This window comes from Euleptes europaea, chromosome 12 (genome assembly GCF_029931775.1).
Source record: "Euleptes europaea isolate rEulEur1 chromosome 12, rEulEur1.hap1, whole genome shotgun sequence".
Classification (NCBI taxonomy): Eukaryota; Metazoa; Chordata; class Lepidosauria; order Squamata; family Sphaerodactylidae; genus Euleptes; species Euleptes europaea.
This window is the reverse complement of record NC_079323.1, coordinates 13,317,495-13,334,392: the sequence shown is the minus strand read 5'-3', so window position 1 is coordinate 13,334,392 and position 16,898 is coordinate 13,317,495. Positions and strand designations below refer to the sequence as shown.

Below are 16,898 nucleotides of genomic sequence, written 5' to 3'. Positions count from 1 at the left end.
TTATCACACAGAGAAAGACACTGGCAAACCATCTCTGTTCGTCTTTTGCCCTAAAAACCCAGCGAGGGGTCACCATAAGTCTGCTGGGATTTGATGGCACTTTCCACCATTATTATAAACAAACAACATTAAAACAGCACAACAAAGCAATAATTGTTTTTAAAAACCCCACTCTCTTCCACAAACAGTAATCTATAAATTAAGATTTTGTATTTTCTTTTTTTTAAATCTGGGTATGTTCATTTACCATGTTGCAGAGTTTCTTCCGTAAATTTGGGCTACCACGGAAAAGACCCTGCCTCTCCCCACAACTAACTATAAATGGGGTTCATAGAAGGCCTCCCATACTGATTGTTAACAACCATGGGAAGTCAGATAGATAGTGAGGCTTAGTTACTTTGAGGTTGCAGTTTGGGGGATGTTTCCTAGATGATCTAATGTGCCTTTTTTGGTGCAGGCCAAAGGAGGAGGCTATGAAAGCGAAGATGCCTATCAGAATGCGGAGTTGGTCTTCCTGGACATCCACAATATCCATGTGATGAGAGAATCGCTGAGGAAACTCAAGGAGATAGTCTACCCTACTATAGAAGAGTCGCACTGGCTGTCTAATTTGGAATCCACTCATTGGCTGGAACATCTTAAAGTACGTTGGTTGTGTATACTCACGTATCCATGCGTGCTGTTTTTGGACGTTGTTTTTCAGGTGTGGTCTCAGCAGTTCCTGTTGATGCTGGTCAGAGAACAGGAAGTGCATCAGTGGTGTAGTGGTTAAGAGCGGTGGTTTGGAGTGGTGGAGTCTGATCTGGAGAACCTCCACCACTCCTCCACATGAGCTGCGGAGGTTAATCTGGTGAACCGGGTTGATTTCCCCACTCCTACACATGAAGCCAGCTGGGCAACCTTGGGCTAGTCACAGCTCTCTCCGAACTCTCTCAGCCTCACCTACCTCACAGTTCCCTTTCTCCATTCTAGTCACAATCACAGATAGGAATATTCTGTGGGGCAATATGAATAGCCCAGCTCAACCTGGGCTCACCCGAGCTTGGGAACAAGCAGGGTTGGACAAGGTCAGTACTTGAATGGGAGACAAGCAAGGAAGGCTGGGGATGCTATGCAGAGAATGGCAAACCACCTCTGCCTAGATTGCCCAGCAGATGGGGTCTCCATGAGTCGGTTGTAACTCAACAGCACATCCTTATTCCTCTTTTGCTATAGAATCATAGAGTTGGAAGGGACCACCAGGGTCATCTAGTCCAACCCCCTGCACAATGCAGGAAATTCACAACTACCTCCCCCCCACACACCCTACTCCATGCCCAGAATATGGCCAAGATCCCCTCCTTCTCATGATCTGCCTAAGGTCATAGAATCAGCATTGCTGACAGGTGACCATCTAACCTCTGCTTAAAATCCTCCAGGGAAGGAGAGCTCACCACCTCCCGAGGAAGCCTGTTCCACTGAGGAACCGCTCTGTTAGAAAATTCCTCCTAATGTTTAGACAGAAATTCTTTTGATTTAATGTCAACCCGCTGGTTCTGGTCTGACCTTCTGAGGCAACAGAAAACAACTCGGCACCCTCCTCTATATGACAGCCATTCAAGTACTTGAAGATGGTGATCATATCCCCTCTCAGTCTTCTCCTTTTCAGGCTAAACATACCCAGCTTCTTCAACCATTTCTCATAGGACTTGGTCTCCAGACCCCTCACCATCTTTGTTGCCCTCCTTTAGACACATTCCAGCTTGTCTACATCCTTAAATTGCAATGCCCCAAACTAAACAGTACTCCAGGTGAGGTCTTGCGTCAAGCAGTTCCCCATTGGTGATGAAGGTTAAAATCGCATATGCCCCCCCTTCTCACACAGCTCATTCTTGCGGGTGCTCTTCGGATCGCCGACAAGGTGGAATCAGGGAAGACCTCAGTGGTGGTACACTGCAGCGACGGCTGGGATCGAACTGCTCAGCTCACCTCCCTGGCTATGCTCATGTTAGATGGCTACTACCGGACGATACGAGGTTTCGAAGTCCTGGTGGAAAAGGAATGGCTGAGTTTCGGGCACAGGTTCCAGCTGGTGAGTGGATGACTTCTGAAGAGAGCCCGAAACAGGAGATCATAGAATCATAGAGTTGGAAGGGTCCATCCAGGCCATCTAGTCCAACCCCCTGCTCAATGCAGGATCAGCCTACAGCATCCCTGACAAGTGCTTGTCCGGCCTCTGCTTAAAGACTGCAAGCGAAGGAGGGGGAGCTCACCGCCTCCCTAGGTAGCCCATTCCACTGCTGAACAACTCTTACTGAAAAAAAATTCCCCCTAATATCTAACCAGTACCTTTCCACCCACAATTTAAACCCTTTATTGCGAGTCCTATCCTCTGCTGTCAACAGGAACAGCTCCCTGCCCTTCTCTAAGTGACAGCCCTTCAAATACTTGAAGAGATCTCCAAGGCCTTATTTTAAATTACTCTTAAGAGGCAAAAAGGGCCTAGGAAAACCTAGGTATCTAGATTTTTCAACTCCTATTATATTTTTTAAAAGTATATTCAAAATGGTTTACAAGAAGATTAGAAATTTAACATGTTGATGTCAACCAGCTGTGGAAAAGAGCAGAACGGGTCATCGTTTTTGTACTGCTCACTGTGGCTCAGTGGTAGAGCATCTGCTTGGCATGCAGAAGGTCCCAGGTTCAGTCCCCTGCATCTCCAGTTAAAGGGACTAGGCCTATAGGTGATGTGAAAGACTTCTACCTGAGACCCTGGAGAGCTGCTGCCGGTCTGAGTAGACAATACTGACTTTGATGGACCAAGGGTCTGATTCAGTATAAGGCAGCTTCATGTGTTCATGTGTTTCCCCAAGCTTTTTGCACTCCTGTCCCCTTTCTTTTCTCTCTGTTCACAGTATGTATACCTACCTACTGAAGGGGTCCCCTTCATGCAGCAGACGAAGTGGGCTCTGGCCCGTGAAAGGTCATGCCACCAGTGAGGCCTCTCCCTTCACGCCCACTGTACTGTTATCAACACTTAGGGTGTGTGGACATCCGGATCAGTTCCCTGCTGTGCTCCTCTGTTTTAGCACTCCTTTCTCCCATCTGGCTGTGTTTTTAGAATGCCTTAAGTTTGGTTGTGAGCATGGGACCCTGGTGGTTTGCCAACCTTAAGCCATGTTGATCCTTCTGTCTATCTGACTGTATAGATGGGTTATATGTTTGTTTGTTTGTTTGTTTTCTTACCCCGTGTCTTGCTCTGTTTCAGAGATTGGGTCACGGAGACAAGAACCATGCGGACGCAGACCGCTCTCCTGTTTTTCTCCAGTTTATCGACAGTGTCTGGCAAATGACAAGACAGGTAGATTTCTAGGCTTGCGTGAGAAACCATCAACCAGATATTTGAGCAGAGGGAGGCAGGGTCTTGACCCAAGGTGGCTTGGGATGTTAAAACAGCTCTGGAACAAGCTGAGCCCTTACAGTTCTGGCATCGAGGCAGGCTCTGCTCAGGTTGGAGCTGGGGGACAATGGCAATAGAGGTAGGCTTACCCCGTGGGTAGGTCTTTACCCATTGGCAGTGTCACCGTGGCCCAGCTCTCAGCCAAGCCTGTTGGGCAACCCCACAACGGTTATCATTGCCACCATGGCCTAGGTCTGAGTCAAGCACAATGGGCGACCCCACATGTGTTATCATCAAGGCTACAGTCCAGGTCCAAGCCAAACTCGAGTGGGATTTATGTGCCATCTTTGATTACTGGTTTTAAGGCTTAATTTTATTGTTGGCATTATTATGATTAGGATGATGATGGTTGTTAGGTTTTAAATGATGTTATCTGCCCTGAGCAGGCCTGCTGGGGAGGACGGACTACAAATTTGAAAAATAAATAAATAAAACTTGGTGACTCTCACCGATTTGTAATTAATTCATGATCCTTGGCATAAAAATAGCACTGTAACAAGCATGTCCCTGTCTCCATCTGTAAGATGCTGGAAGGCATGGCTTCTGTGATCAGCCTGTGAAATAGCAGAATCTGTACTGGTAACGTCTGGTAAAATCTCAGAAACTAGACAGGAGCTGAACGGGAATATAGGTAGTTAGGTCTCCGATAGGAATCTATTTAGCTCCTTGTCCCTGTCTGCAGCCCAGGGAAGCAATGAATTGTGGAAAACATGTGTGCATGTGTAAATAAGCATAATTTATTCAAGCTGCAGAATGTTGTCTTTTCTTGGCATGGCATCTGAATTACCTTGGTGCAGATGTTGGGGGAAAAAACTTGGATGCAAAGTTTACATGCATAGTTAATGTATGGAACTCATTGCCCCCAGATGTCTAGCCCAGCGTCCACAGCTTCAAGGAAAGGATTAGACACTTTTATGACATATAGGTCTCTTGGCTGCTATACAGCCAAGATAGGTCTCTTGGCTGTTATCTGGATGACCCTCCTCGTACAGAGACAGTGTATCAGATGCTGGGGACAAGCAGCAGGGTCAGCCAGCATCCTTCATTCCCCTGCTTTGTAGGTTTTTCACAGCACACAGTTACTCCAGTCTACACCTGTGTTTTCAATGAGCTTAGGCTGGTCCAACTCAGGATGCGATTGTGTTAGGGTTGCCAACCTCCAGGTACTAGCTAGAGATCTCCTGCTGATAGAGATCAGTTCCCCTGGATAAAATGGCTGCTTTGGCAATTGGACTCTATGGCATTGAAGCCCCTCCCCAAACCCCGCCCTCCTCAGGCTTCACTCAAAAAACCTCCCGCCAGTGGCAAAGAGGCACCTGGCAACCCTAGATTGTGTACGGCCCCAGGCATTGGGCCGATTGCTGTTGAAAACGGGACTCCAGACTCTGGAACTTTTGGTCTGATCCAGTTAGACCTTCCCCCCCTCCCTATACGCTTTTTGCACACTTCATGTAGGGTGTATGCGGCAGTCATCCCCTTCTGGCCTTTGGCTCTCAGTCAGCATTCCTGGCTGAATATGTAAAACAGTCTCATGTCTTGCCAACGGAGAGAGAGCCGTTATACAGTTCTGACCAGAAGACCGTTGCCAGACAGTAATGCAAACAAATTATTCGCTGGGAGTCAAAATAGGGGGGGAGGACCCTGTATTCTTTCTTCTCTCCACCTTCTCACCCCCCTTTTAAGTATAAACTCCTTGTAAGGCTCTGTTTCCATGTCTTGCGAGGTTCCAGCAAAAATAAACACATTGCCTGCCGCTTGTCTTTTGAAGTTTCCCACAGCATTTGAATTCAGCGAGTGCTTTCTGATCACCGTCCTGGACCACCTCTACAGCTGTTTGTTTGGGACATTCCTGTGTAATAGCGAGCAGCAGAGGGTGAAAGAGGTAAAATACTCGGCTTCCCCCAACCCCACCCACCCCTTGCTCGGTTGCTAGTTTGACCAAGCCGGTATAGGACTGAGAAATCTCCTTTGCACAGTAGCCAAAGCACTTAGGGGCTGATCAACATGAATCGGAGCCTGTTCTGCCAAAGGGCTGATCAATAACAGCCGTTTCTGCCCGAGACTCTAGCTACCGAGAGTGGAATTTGGTGCTGAAGTTGCAGTTCGGCCCTTGGGAAGAATGGAGTGAGGTTGTATCAGAATTCACTGGCTTCCACTACTAGTTTTGGAAGGCTTCCTCGGTGCTTTGGGTATTATCGCACATGCACTCGGAGCCTGCTGTGACCTGGTAGCATGGTACTGTTGCTATGCACCACATCCTTGAGAGCCAGCATGGTGTAGTGGTTGGGAGCGGTGGAATCTAATCTGGAGAACCGGGTTTGATTCCTGGGGTTTGTTAAAAGTGTATCCTTTTGAGATCCTTTGTTAAATGTAAAAAAAAAGAAAAGAAAAAAAATCTCCTCCTTTTCCCCTCCTTTCCTCATTTATTTTGGGGCTTGATTTAAACGTTATGCAATTTAAATATGATGTCAGCTCTTGAACAGTGTTTCAGTTAAACCGGACTGCCTGCTAAACCGGACTGCCTGCTATCTGCGCGAAACAGCTGCATGTGCTTGATTTGCACACCAGCGCACGATCTCACGTGCAAAGTCTGTTTAGCTGTTTTGCCTGGATTGTGGGACAGCTCTCATAAACACTAGACCCAGGTGAGGTCGCACAGGGGAACTCTTCCTCCGCCAGTCTCACGTTTAAATCGGGCCTCGGTTTGTAAGCCTGCTGCGATTGATGTGAGCCGCTTTGAGAGATTGGTCCGAAAAGCAGAGCTTAACTATAATGAATCATTAGAAAGTTGCCTTCCCCCCCTGCTTCTTCTACATAGATGTTCCCTCAGTTTTCTTGGAATGTGGCTATGGTTTTGAGTTCCACAGAACTGTGCTGCTCTGGTGGTTTAACGCTGCCCCGCATGCCAACTAAAGCATTCGTGTTCTTTGCAGGGCCTGCCAAACAAGACGGTGTCGCTGTGGTCCTATATCAACAGCCATCTCGAAGACTTCACCAACCCTCTGTATGCCAGCTACACCAACCACGTCTTGTATCCTGTGGCCAGCATGCGCCACCTAGAGCTTTGGGTGGGCTACTACATCCGGTGGAATCCACGGATGAAGCCACAGGTGAGAAGATTAAGCACACGGCAAGGGGTCAGGTGAAAATCAGAGCCCTCCGCTTGCCGCCCCCCCCCCCCACGTCCCCTTCTGATATGTTTCGTGATATCCAAATTACAAGCAGCAGTTTAGTGGTTAAGAGCAGTGGACTCTAATCTGGAGAACTGGGTTTGAGGGACCGTGGCTCAGTGGTAGAGCATCGGCTTGGCATGCAGAAGGTCCCAGGTTCAGTCCCCAGCATCTCCAGTTAAAGGCACTAGGAAAGTTGGTGATGTGAAAGACCTCAGCCTGAGACCCAGGAGAGCCACTGCTGGTCTGAGTAGACAATACTGACGTTGATGGACCAAGGGTCTGATTCAGTATAAGGCAGCTCCACGTGTTCATGTGATTCCCCACTCCTCCACATTAGCGGCGGACTCTTATCTGGTGAACCAGGTTGGTTTCCCCACTCCTACACATGAAGCCAGATGGGTGACCTTGGGCCAGTCATAGTTCTCTCAACTCTCTCAGCCTCACCTACCTCCTCTGTTATGGGGAGAGGAAGGGAAGGATTTGGGTTCTCCTTAAACAATTCTCCTTGAAAGATAAAGTTGGCATATAAAACCAACTATTTTTCCTCCTCCTCTTCCACTTCCTACTCCTCTTCTTCTTCCTACTCCTCCTCTTCCTTTTCCTAGTGTAGCTCCAGCTTTGGAAATTTCCAAGTGTCTTGTTTCATGTGTTTGTTCCAAGACCATGTATGAAGAATGCAGAACACAATGCTTTGAGGGTTGTTTTCTGGTTTGCAGGACTGTCCTGATAAAATGGGGGTCAACAGATAAACTCCTAAGATTTCATATCAGCGGCTAATTTTGTAGACTGAGGCTGGGTTTGTATAGGCCCAAGCCTGCATGGGATGGGACCAGGGTTCCATAGTAACATGTCTTCTTTGACAATGAAGGTCCCAGGTTCAATCCCTGGCATCTCCAGTTAAAAGGATGAGGTAGGAGGTGAGGTGAAAGACTTCTGCCTGAAAACCTGGATTGCTGCTGCCCATCAGAGAAGACAAGACTGACCTTGATGGACCCAGGGTGTGGTTCAGTAGGGCAGGCTCATGCTTTCACTCATAACAACGTAAGAAAAGCCCCGCTGGGTGAGACCAGTGGCCCATCTGGTTCAGCAGCCTCTTCTACACAGTGGCCAACCAGTTGCTGCGGAGGGCCAACAACAGGGCACAGAGGCCGAGGTCTCCCTTGATGTTGCCTCCAAGCACTGCGTTTCAGAGGTTTTTGTGTGTGTATTAAGTGCTGTCAAATCTTCCAACTCATGGTGACCCTATGAATTAAAGATCGCCACAGTGTCCTATCCTTAACAGCCTTGCTCAGATCTTGCAAATTGAGGGCTGTGGCTTCCTTCATAGAGTCAATCCATCTCTTGTTGGGTCTTCCTCTTTTCCTGCTGCCTTTTCCTAGCATTATTGTCTTTTCCTAGCATTATTGTCTATTCCAGTGGCTCTTGTCTTCAGAGGCTTACTGCCTCCCAATGTAGATAGATCACAATGAGTAGCCGTGTTTGTCACTAGCAGTAGAGAAGAGCAAGAGTCCAATAGCACCTTAAAGAATAACACAATTTCTGGCAGGGTGTGAGCTTTTGTGAGCCACACAGCTCACTTCTTCAGATACAGCTAGAATGTGAGTCCATCTATCCTTAAGCAGGAAAGAGCGAGTTAGACACACAATGGCAATGTGAATGTCAAAAGCAAGTAATTGACATTAGCAAGTGTGACTGGATTAGGTGTGATATGCAGAGGGTTGTAGAAACAAGTGGGGGAACATTTTAACCTTCCAGAACATTCAGTTGCTGATTTAAGAGCAGCAGTTCTCTTACAAAGAGATTTCAAAGGGAGATTAGAAAGAGACACTGCTGAATTACAACTAACAATGAAGCTCAAGGCTGAATAGAGATCTGGGATTCCTGTCTCATTACCAATGCTGATTTCTCCATGCCTACTACCCCTCTGCATATCACACCTAATCTCCGGTACCTGGCATTAATTTTTATGGTACACATGGCCCAGCCCGACCAAGTGACATTTATGTCATATTCGGCCCTTCTGACAAATGAGTTTGACACCCGTCTTAGAAGTTGGCACCTAGTGCTGTAGTGTAGTGCTGTAGTGTAGAGATGGAAATTTGCTGCTGCCTGGGTGTGATTGGCGCGCTCTGCACAGACTCAGAAGCACTGGACAGGACCCTGTCATAGGCTAGAAGGGAGTTCCTCCAGCCGAAGGAGCCTTCCTCCAACTTCGGTAACTCTTCTGTTAAAGGAAGGGGCGCTGAAGTTGGAGAAAGTTTCCTTGGGCTGGAGGGAAGCTTCAACCTTTGCTTAGCGCACATACATGCCAGTGTTGTGACTTTGCAGCGTTGTTTTGGTCCTGAAAATTAGGGCTGCGGTGAATCCCACCCTCCCATGCTTATAGATTCTCCTCCAAGCCAGAACTCTGTGCTTCTTTTTTTTCTTCACTACAGGAGCCAGTGCACAATCGTTACAAGGAACTCCTGGCGAAGCGGACGGAGCTCCAGAAGAAGGTGGAGGAGCTGCAGCGGGAAATCACCAACCGGTCCACCTCGTCCTCCGAGAGAGCAGGCTCTCCCGCTCAGTGCGTCGCTCCTGTCCAGACCGTCGTGTGACAGACTCTTCGATTCGAAACTCTCCAGGCCCCGTCCGTAAGAGGCAGCTTATGTTTTGGAGAAGAGGAAGATTAAAATGGAAATCTCTGAAGCCGGAAGGCAGCGTCTCAGAGTCAAAAACGGCTTATTTATTACACTACATCCCTCTAGGGAGTTTTTAATTAATATTGTAGCACTATAGGAAATGAAAGATTTTTTCTCTTTCTTTTTAAAGAAGGCCTCTTATAATGAGTCCCCGAGGAAGGTAATTTTTTTATAAGGAAGCAATCTGCCCTGACTCCCGAGACAAAAACAGAAGCATTTGTTCATTCAGCTCAAGGTGTTCAGAGGTCATTCTGGCGTTGAACTAAGGCGCAAGCCGTCATGCCGATGTCAGACAAACGTACCCGGATACAAAGGGCTCTGTGGGGAAATGCTGGTACGCAGTGGGTCTACTGCTATTCCCACTCCCCCCCCCCAACAAGCTGCTCCCCAAAACAATCATAAGCGGGCAGCAACACAACACAAAGATCTAAAGTCTACAGGGAGGAAAAAGTTGAATATTCTTGGTGATCGTACATAAGCGCTTAAGTGCACCGAAGGAGCCCCTTTGGATTCTGAGCCATTGCTGATGGAAATAACAGTTTCCGAAGAGAAGAGATCAAGACCCTCCACTTTGTCATGTTAAGTACTTAAGAGAGGGTTATGTCAGTTTTGGAGTCAGCAAGCAGCAATGCCTTTGCTCTCCCCACCTTGCCACCATTAGCAGTGGCGCATGTAACACTTCCATCCTGGATACGAAACAAGCATGGCATCCGCTTCATATCAGCACGGGGCATGTTCCATATCAAGATAGTTCTAAGTGTTGTGTGCATGTCGCCTCTGTTTCTGAGGAGGGATTTTTCTGGAAACAAAGACCCATGTGGGTAGCAGGTTTGTGGGAGAGGGCCAGGATCCACCCCTGACTTGCCATATCAAGGGCTAGCAACAGAGGGGAGGGGCCATGACTCAGTGGTAGAGCATCTGCTTGGCATGCAGAAGGTCCCGGGTTCAATCCCCGGCATCTCCAGTTCAAGGGACTAGGCAAGTAGGTAATGTGAAAGACCTCAACCTGAGACCCTGGAGAGCCACTGCCAGTCTAAGTAGACAATACTGGCTTTGATGGACCAAGGGTCCGATTCAGTATAAGGCAGCTTCATGTGTTCATTGCACATTGGCCGCTGCAGAAAAGACTCTTTTCACTCTTGGGCCACTCTCTATACAAGGCTTTCCTATCGTCAATAAAGTCGCTGCAAGTTTTATAGTGACGAGGACGGGTTTGGTTAGCTGGAGGCCTCTGTACACCTACAGCTGGCCGTGTTCTGGCGCTGACAAAATGCGTGATTTAATAGGAGTCAAAACGTCTTATTATGGGAAAGAGCAAGGTACCTGCATTGCTTCTCATTTCCCCTTTCTTTTGGATCCAGCACATACATCCTGGCAATTATCATCCATCATTATGACATAAATGTCAACACTAGCTGGGGGGGGGGGGCGGTACCACATCTGGGCTTCTTATTCTGCCGCTAACCCTACCCGCAGTCTTTCAGTTTTGCCTTCGATTTCTATTGCAGCAGCTTGGCGGAGCTGCTACAAAGCCTTTGGAGACACGTGAAATGGGGTTGTTTGTGGGGGGGGGGGTTAACTTTTTTGGGGGGGTAAATAAATAATTATGGTGGAAGAAGTTGAGAACGGTAACTGTTTTAACTCAAGGACCTTTCTTCATGGACAGGAAATGTATTAAAGATGTATCGTATAGCAGTAGCCAGTGGGTGGCGTAATTTTGCTTTCTGACCTTCTGATCGCTACTGTTTCGGCCTGGAAAACTTGCAGTGGCTTTGGAAAACGAGTGTTTTGTATGTCGGGTGAGCATATGTATTCCGTTGGCATCGGTGATAAGTGGACACCTATTTCATGCTGACCGACGTGCGCATTGTGAGGTCCTCACTGTTTGCCTGGATGCTGACGACAGCACCAGTAAGACGGGCCAGAGAGAATTTTTTTTTGCAAGTTGAAAGAGGAGCTAAGCTTATCCTATCCCTCCAGAAACACTCTGGGGGCAGATTTAACCCCCCACCTACCCATTTCCACATCAGTTTCCCAAGGACACTCTTTTATTTCTCCCATTCCCCACATAACGAGACTGGCAACCACTTAACTCATCAGGGGAGGGGGGGAATGGTTCGCTGAAGACTGCAGTTGCAGTGATATCGCACCATCCCCCAGAAGAATTTCACTGGGCACGAAATGCACTTTTCCCCATACAGAGCTGGTCTCCCTTCATAGCGAAGCACATCCACAACAGACACTCTGTGAGGTGCGTGGGGCTGAGAGAGCAGTGACTAGCCCAAGGTCACCCAGCTGGCTTCGTGTGCCGGAGTGGGGAAACGAACCTGGTTCACCAGATTAGCTTCCGCCACTCATGTGGAGGAGTGGGGAATCAAACCCGGCTCTCCAGATCAGAATCCACCGCTCCAAACCACCGCTCTTAATCACACCACCATGTTGGCTCTAAGTGAGTCCCAGGGCTGCTGGGAGACTAAAAATGCAGTAAGGAGAACCATGCTGAGTTCCTTGGAAGAAGGGTGGGATAAAAATGTGAGCGGCGCAGCCTTCCTGCCGGAGGTGGCTGGGGAGGCATTTGCAGAGAAGATTTTAGCAGGAAGGATTAAGCACACATTCTTTCCTGCAAACACACTCTTGCCTGCGCCTGCTTCCTCTTGCAGGAACAGGTTGCGTTAGGAGGGAATCCCAAGTACATTGCCCTGATCTCCTTGGAGGGGGGGGGGGGATGAACAGCTTGCTTGGGTCATTGGATTGCAAGGCTGGAAACTGGCCCCTGCTCCTGCATCGAGTCTGGGTTTTCCAAAATTCTTCTACACTCTTCATCAGTCGCCACCGGCTCCCGGTTTTCTGGGGCACTTTCTGATTGGTCAACAACCTTCTCAAGTTTTTGAATGGACACAGATTGTTGCAATTGAGGCTGAGGTCATAGTTGGCAAGTTGGCTTTGGAGTACTCGATAAAGGTTTAACAGAATTAAGTCTTGTTAGCTGCAGCATCTGGTCTCCATTATTCGGAGCAAAGTGCACAACTATTTCTCTATGAAGTAGCGGTGTTCAGAATGAAATGTCCACTTGGGCCACACTTACCTAGACCTGATCTACCCCTGCTGCAGAGTGAGACAGCAGGGAAGGGGTCAAGAGACTTTTTCAAATGTTCTCCTGCAAAAAAAAAACCTAGCACTTCATGATGAAAGGGTCCGAGCCAGCCCTGTTCTGCTACCTTTCTGCTTGCAGGGTGTTTCCGTTCCGTTAACTTTGTTCTGCTTTCATTGCATCTGTAGACCAAATCCGGGGGTGGTGGTTGCCCTTTATTATGTGAGGCTTTTAATGATGCCTTTTGGGGGGGATATTGCTGTTTTTAAACTCTGTCATTAACTATGTATCATCTCAAAGAAGAGATAAATTGAATACCAAAACCTTCTCTCTCCTGCTTTTTTCTTGCTTCAATTGATATTCCGCCATTTTTTAATGTGACTATCAAAGTAACTGAACTTACAGCGGCATGTTTACAAGGTCTGTTGACTAGCACCAATTTCTCCCAAAATCTGTATTTAATGCAATCGGTAGATACACGGGTACACTGGGTCCTTCCGCTTACCAGGGAAGATTCCCAAGCTGAGCCAAGCACCCTCTTCCCCTTTAGAGCTCACCACGGGCTGTAGCGAGGACGCCTATGGGCATTCAGGGTACCCGAATGAAAGTATACATTGCAGGGGTATCAAACTCGTTACATGAGGGCTGGATATGACATAAGTGTCACTTGGTTGGGCCGGGACATATGTACAGTAACATTTAATGCCCAGATTGGAGGGGGGTGGCTCCTTTGGCTGGCGAGTCCGCAGTGGGTTCGCTAGCTCAGATCGGGACTTAGGGGGAGTTGCTGCCTTGGTGAGCTTGCCATCCCAATTCGGGACTGGGGGGTGGTTGCCTCGGCCGATGAGATCACAGCGGACTCACCAGCCCAGATGGGGTGTGTGTGTGGCTGCCTCGGTTGGCGTGCAGGTCAGATACGAGCTCTCAAGGGGCCATGTGTTTGACACCCCTGATCTATTGTGTCCTGTTTACGGGGAAGCTTCCAGTGGCCTCCGCATCAAAAGGTCAGATCAAGTCCACAATGACTTGGGTTCAGCTATAGCATCTAGTTCCCTGATCTGGATGGCCCAGGCTAGCCTGATCTCGTCAGATCTCAGAAGCTAAGCAGGGTCACCCCTGGTTAATATTTGGATGGGAGACCACCAAGGAATACCAGGGTTGCGATGCAGAGGAAGGCACTGGCAAACCACCTCTGTTAGTCTCTTGCCATGAAAACCCCCAAAAGGGGTCACCATAAGTTGGTTGCGACTTGACGGCACTTCACACACACACATAGCATCTAGCACTGCTATTACCTGCCAGCCACTTTCTGTGGGTACAGACAAGACAATTCTACAATTATATGATTGTACGGCGTAGCAACCAGCCGCTTCTTGCAGATCCTAGCTGTTCCCCCCCCTCCAAAGGTATTCTGCTTCAGTTGACGGAGAGACTGAGGCAGAGGGACAGTGACTTGCTCTTGGCCAGTTGATCTGCGGCTTTGCAGCACACGACTAACATTCCCTTCACGGCACTTTTGTTTAAAGAATCCGGAATTCTTAATGTTGGCTTCATCCACAGTTTGCACTGACAGGGAACCCCATTCTGGTTGAGCTGGAATGTTTGCTCAGCATGGATCCTGAACCCCTCCCAACGCTGAATGGCTGAGAACTGACCACTGGCAAATTTGTAGGAAGCAACTGTTAAATATTACTTTATCTTATAATGTATAAAGCAGTTGGTTTAACATATATAGCAGGAAGCTCCCATGACAAAACAGATTGTGTCCAAGACATCTCTTCTTAAACACAGCAAGGTATTGATTCCAAACAAGGTATTGACTCCAAACGAATAGGTCCGACACCCCTGCAATGGATACCTTGATTCAGGTGCCTTGAATTCCAAACAATCACACCTACTTCTGCAGCAGATCACAGGTATTTATTACCTGCCAAGGTGCATCAGCAGTGCAAACACCAGTTGCTTGGTTTGTGGCATCTTTCAGTAGACCTACTGTTGTCCCATTATCTGGAATCGCCCCTCAAAAAACAAAACCCTATAACGTGACAAGCCTGCAGTATTGCCTTCAAGCTAAAATATCCGGCTTCGTGGCTTAGGAGGGGTTTGAACCCGAGAGCCGCTCTAGACTTGATTCTAAAGCATTCCCTGTACCAGGAAGTCTCTGACAACAGAGGCTGTTTCATCACAAGAACATAAGAAAAGCCATGCTGGATCAGACCAAGGTCCATCAAATCCAGCAGTCTTGTTCACACAGTGACCAATTAGGTGCCTCCAGGAAGCCCACATACAAGACGACTGCAGCAGCATTCTCCTGCCTGTGCTCCACAGCACCTAATATATTCGGCATGCTCCTCTGATCCTGGAGAGAATAGGTAGGCATCATGACTAGTATCCACTTTGACTATCAGCCATGGATAGCCTTATGCTCCATCACTGCTTTCAATTTATTTCAGACATTACCTCTAAAGCAGGAGGGAAGTGAGTTACCAGCGGAGAGCCCATTCTACAGGCAAATCAGACCTGGGACCTTTATCTGCCTTTCTGGCAGATCTTACATTCCCATCAAGATTTTTTTATTTCATCCATCAGCTTGCTACCTATAAAAGCTTCACAGCCTCCGCTTAAATAAGTCCAACAATAAAAACAAGAGTTAACTATGCTTAAGGGGGGGAAAACCCTTTAGTTTGTCTGTATTCCTCCCCTGCCTTGAGAGCAAGGCTGCCCGCTTGCTTTCCAGCCAGGATCTTGTGCCCCGGACAGCAGACCGGCACTCGAACCCAGCACCACAATCTTTGCTCCACCACCTCTCTATGGCAAGAAAAGCTTCACCTGCTAAATGTGAGCATTAGACTGGCACTAAAGTTACAAGAACAGGGCCAGTGAAAGGTGTAACCAGACTAGTATCTGGGTGACCCAGATTCGAATCCACTAGTGCTATGGAAGCTCACTGGGTGACTTGGGTCAGTCATACCTACCCTACCTCACAAGGTTGTTGTGAGCTGCTTTGGGTCCCCACTGGGAAGAACCGTGAGGTAGAAATGAATTAAATAAATTACTGCATCATTTCTTACTATCAACTGAGTAATTCCAACATCGATCATAACCTTTTAAACTCTCCCACTACCACAGACTATAAAGAAGGAGAAGAAGAGTTGGTTTTTATATGCTGACTTTCTCCACCACTTAAGGAAGAATCAAACCAGCTTACAATCACCTTCCCTTCCCCTCCCCACAACAGACACCCTGTGAGGTAGGTGAGGCTGAGAGAGTGTGACTAGCCCAAGGTTACCCAGCTGGCTTCATGTGCAGGAGTAGGGAAACAAAACCAGTTCACCAGATTAGCCTCTGCCACTCACGTGGAGGAGTGGAGAATCAAACCTGGTTCTCCAGGCCAGAGTCCACCACTCCAAACCACCGCTCTTAACCACTCCACCACGGTGGTGTAAAGGTTGGCAGGTCCCTGTTTTGTCTCCCATCCTAGCATCACACCTAAAAATACAGGTCACTTCAGGTTAAGGAGAGAAGCAAACAACAGAACTGTGGAGGGGCCACAACTGTTTCATCTCTTGCCAGTGCCATAAACAGCTAACATGATACTTGACAGAGTGGTTTAAATCCTTCTTGCAATCCCCTTTTTCACATTTGTTAGACAGATGTATTCTTGGGGATTTCAAGTAGTTCTTGGAAAGATGCATTCCAAGACAGAGAAGGTTTTCCATTTCACTTTACTCAATTAGCAAGTTGCCTTTATTGGATTCCAATCAAACCTCAGAGAGAGCACAGGCAAATTTTGAGTCATTGGCAGATTCCAATCATTGGAAACCCTTTACATTATTAATGTAATAAATAATATCTGTGTGTGTGTGTGCACGCATGTATAAAATCTTTTAGTACCATCACAAACACCAGATCTCCTCGTCCAGCGCATGAGAGCTTGCCAAAAACAAGCTGCTGGCATTAAAAACAGCACGATCCAGACCATCTTTTAAAAAAACAAGATGCCAGCCTCCTGTTCTTCTGCATACCGATTAAAATGAGGGGAAAAAACCCAAAGCCAAAAACATCCGAACAGCTATTCAGCTTCCATCCCAAAATGACATTAATGGGGACAAAAGGCTGAAGAAGATTTCCTCACTCTGTGCAAACAGCATAAGCATCCTTAAGCAGAGATTAATAAGTCCATGGGATGCGGCCAAAGAGATGGCTAGCGTGCGCACCTCTCTGTGGAGCTGGTAAGCTTCAAGATTGGCGCCTCTTTCCAGAATGTTGAAGTGGCAAAGCATGTGGAATGCCCCCTCACATTAAAACAAAAAAAAAAGGCAAAGTGACACGTGAAGCAGGAGACAGACTTTGAAAAGAGCAGAAGATGTACAAGGGAACCTTTGTTACTTGTGCAGAACACATACTTTTTGAGCAAAGAAACAGTGTGGCCAAAAACCCAGGGCACTGTGCGTGACTCTGAAGCCCCACACAAACTGGGTACCAGAGGTGACAAAGACGATAGGCGTACACAC

At 47.6% G+C, this 16,898-nt stretch overlaps 1 protein-coding gene across 1 annotated transcript in view; it reads left to right on the top strand.

Annotated features, from left to right (window-relative positions):
• The window catches only part of MTMR2 (myotubularin related protein 2), a 41,394-nt gene extending 32,157 nt beyond the window's left edge, over window positions 1-9,237 (top strand). The window contains exons 9-14 of the mRNA XM_056858095.1: window positions 458-643; window positions 1,865-2,071; window positions 3,248-3,340; window positions 5,208-5,321; window positions 6,373-6,549; window positions 9,048-9,237. Of these exons, the coding sequence (XP_056714073.1) occupies window positions 458-643; window positions 1,865-2,071; window positions 3,248-3,340; window positions 5,208-5,321; window positions 6,373-6,549; window positions 9,048-9,209 (939 nt within the window). The 3' untranslated portion in view covers window positions 9,210-9,237. The remainder of the gene's footprint in view (window positions 1-457; window positions 644-1,864; window positions 2,072-3,247; window positions 3,341-5,207; window positions 5,322-6,372; window positions 6,550-9,047) is intronic.
• Window positions 9,238-16,898: the final 7,661 nt, after the last annotated feature.